At 38.6% G+C, this 1,908-nt stretch overlaps 1 protein-coding gene across 1 annotated transcript; it reads left to right on the top strand.

Moving 5' to 3' along the window:
• Positions 1 to 6: 6 nt before the first annotated feature.
• Positions 7 to 1,622, top strand: LOC118158885. Its single transcript, XM_035313563.1, has 2 exons — positions 7 to 432; positions 478 to 1,622. The coding sequence occupies exons 1-2, from the start codon at positions 126 to 128 to the stop codon at positions 1,320 to 1,322; spliced, it is 1,152 nt and encodes a 383-aa protein (XP_035169454.1). The 5' UTR covers positions 7 to 125; the 3' UTR covers positions 1,323 to 1,622.
• The last annotated feature ends 286 nt before the right edge of the window (positions 1,623 to 1,908 follow it).

Below are 1,908 nucleotides of genomic sequence, written 5' to 3'. Positions count from 1 at the left end.
TAAAATATCAAGCAATATTAGTAGAACAAGATGATGTGGAAATTGTGATCACTAACGTTGTAAATCCAGCTTCTTTCCTTAGTGGAACTCTGGATGAACCAATAACACATGACTGTATAGAAACAATGGTGACCGTGTATTCCAGTCGACCTGATCTTAAGGAAGAACCTTTAGAAGATGCTGATGAATCTTGGTATACTGATGGAAGCAGCTTTGTGAAACAAGGACAACATAAAGCAGGGTATGCCATTACAACCACTCAACAGGTAATCGAGTCCAAACCATTACCCCCTGGGACGTCTGCCCAGAAAGCAGAGATAATTGCTCTTACGCGAGCACTGGAACTAGCAGCAGGAAGGAAAATAAATATTTGGACCGATTCTAAATATGCATTCGGCGTGGTGCATGCTCATGGAGCGATTTGGAAAGAACGTGGATTGCTGACCTCTCAGGGAAAATAGATAAAACATGCTGAAGAAATTTTAAAATTGTTAGAGGTGGTAAAACAACCAGAAAAGGTAGCTATCATGCATTGTCGGGGACACCAAAAGGGGAACGCCGATTTTGAAATTGGAAATCGATTGGCAGATCAAGAGGCTAAGCAGGTAGCTGGATTAACTGAAGTGAAGGCATCATCTTTGATACCAGACGGTAAAGTTCAAACTATATACATAAACCAAAAGCCAAATTATACAAAAGGAGAGTTAAAATTAATTGAAGATTTGAAAGGTAAAATGAAACCAGATGGATGGGTATATTTAAAAGATAACCGAGTAGTAATACCCTCTAATTTGATATGGCCCACAGTTCTTACAGAACACAATAAAACACACTGGGGAGCTGACACATTGCATAAGAGCCTGAGTCAGACATTAGTGGGACGAAATTTATATACAACGATAAAACAAGTAGCTCAACAATGTAGCATTTGTTTACACAACAACCCCAATACTAAGAATAAAATAAAATTTGGAAAAATTGGTAAAGGAAATTATCCGGGACAACAGTGGCAAATTGATTTTTCAGAACTCCCTAGAAAAGGGGGGTATCGTTATTTACTGGTTCTGACTGACACGTTTTCAGGATGGCCCGAAGCCTTTTCCTGTCGAACAAACAAAGCAAGAGAAGTGGTTAAAGTCTTGTTAAATGAAACAATGCCATTCTTTGAGATTCCAGTAGCAATGTCTTCTGATAGAGGTTTACATTTTTGTGCGCAAATGGTACAACAGATAAGAAAGATTCTAAAGATAGATTGGCAACTACATACTCCTTATAGACCGCAGGCAAGTGGACAAGTAGAAAAAAATGAACCATTTAATTAAACAACAAATAGCTAAAATCGGACAAGAAGCCAATTTGTCATGGCCTCAATCCCTCCCTTTAGCATTACTTAGAATTAGAGTTAAACCTAGAGTAAAGGTCCCTTTGAAATCTTATACGGAAGGCCATATCAATTTCTATTTAGTAGAGAGGATCTAATGCAGTTAGGATCAGAATATTTATATGCTTATATAACTGAACTTCAGAAACAATTAAATAAAGTACATAAATTTATTTTAGGGACCAGGGCTAGAGGGTTGGATCAACCAATCCACCCCTTTAAGCCCGGGGATTATGTATATATAAAGGCTTTTTCAGGACAACCCCTAGAGGAAAAATGGAATGGACCGTATCAAGTGTTGCTGACAACTCATACTGCTATCAAGATTAAAGAACAAGCCGCTTGGATTCACCATTTTCGAGTGAAGAAAGCTCCAGAAACTCCCTGGAAAGTAACGCCGGGTGACGGTGAAGCTTAGTTGAACAAAATGAGGACATTACGGTCGGGAGTATTTGAATCATCAGGTGTGATTTTCTATATTTGGCACCAGTGGTATCCCACCAGTTGATCAAGTCTAACAACACAGT

The sequence above is a fragment of the Oxyura jamaicensis genome, unplaced genomic scaffold (genome assembly GCF_011077185.1).
Source record: "Oxyura jamaicensis isolate SHBP4307 breed ruddy duck unplaced genomic scaffold, BPBGC_Ojam_1.0 oxyUn_random_OJ60104, whole genome shotgun sequence".
Classification (NCBI taxonomy): domain Eukaryota; kingdom Metazoa; phylum Chordata; class Aves; order Anseriformes; family Anatidae; genus Oxyura; species Oxyura jamaicensis.
This window is presented reverse-complemented; position numbering and strand designations above follow the sequence as displayed.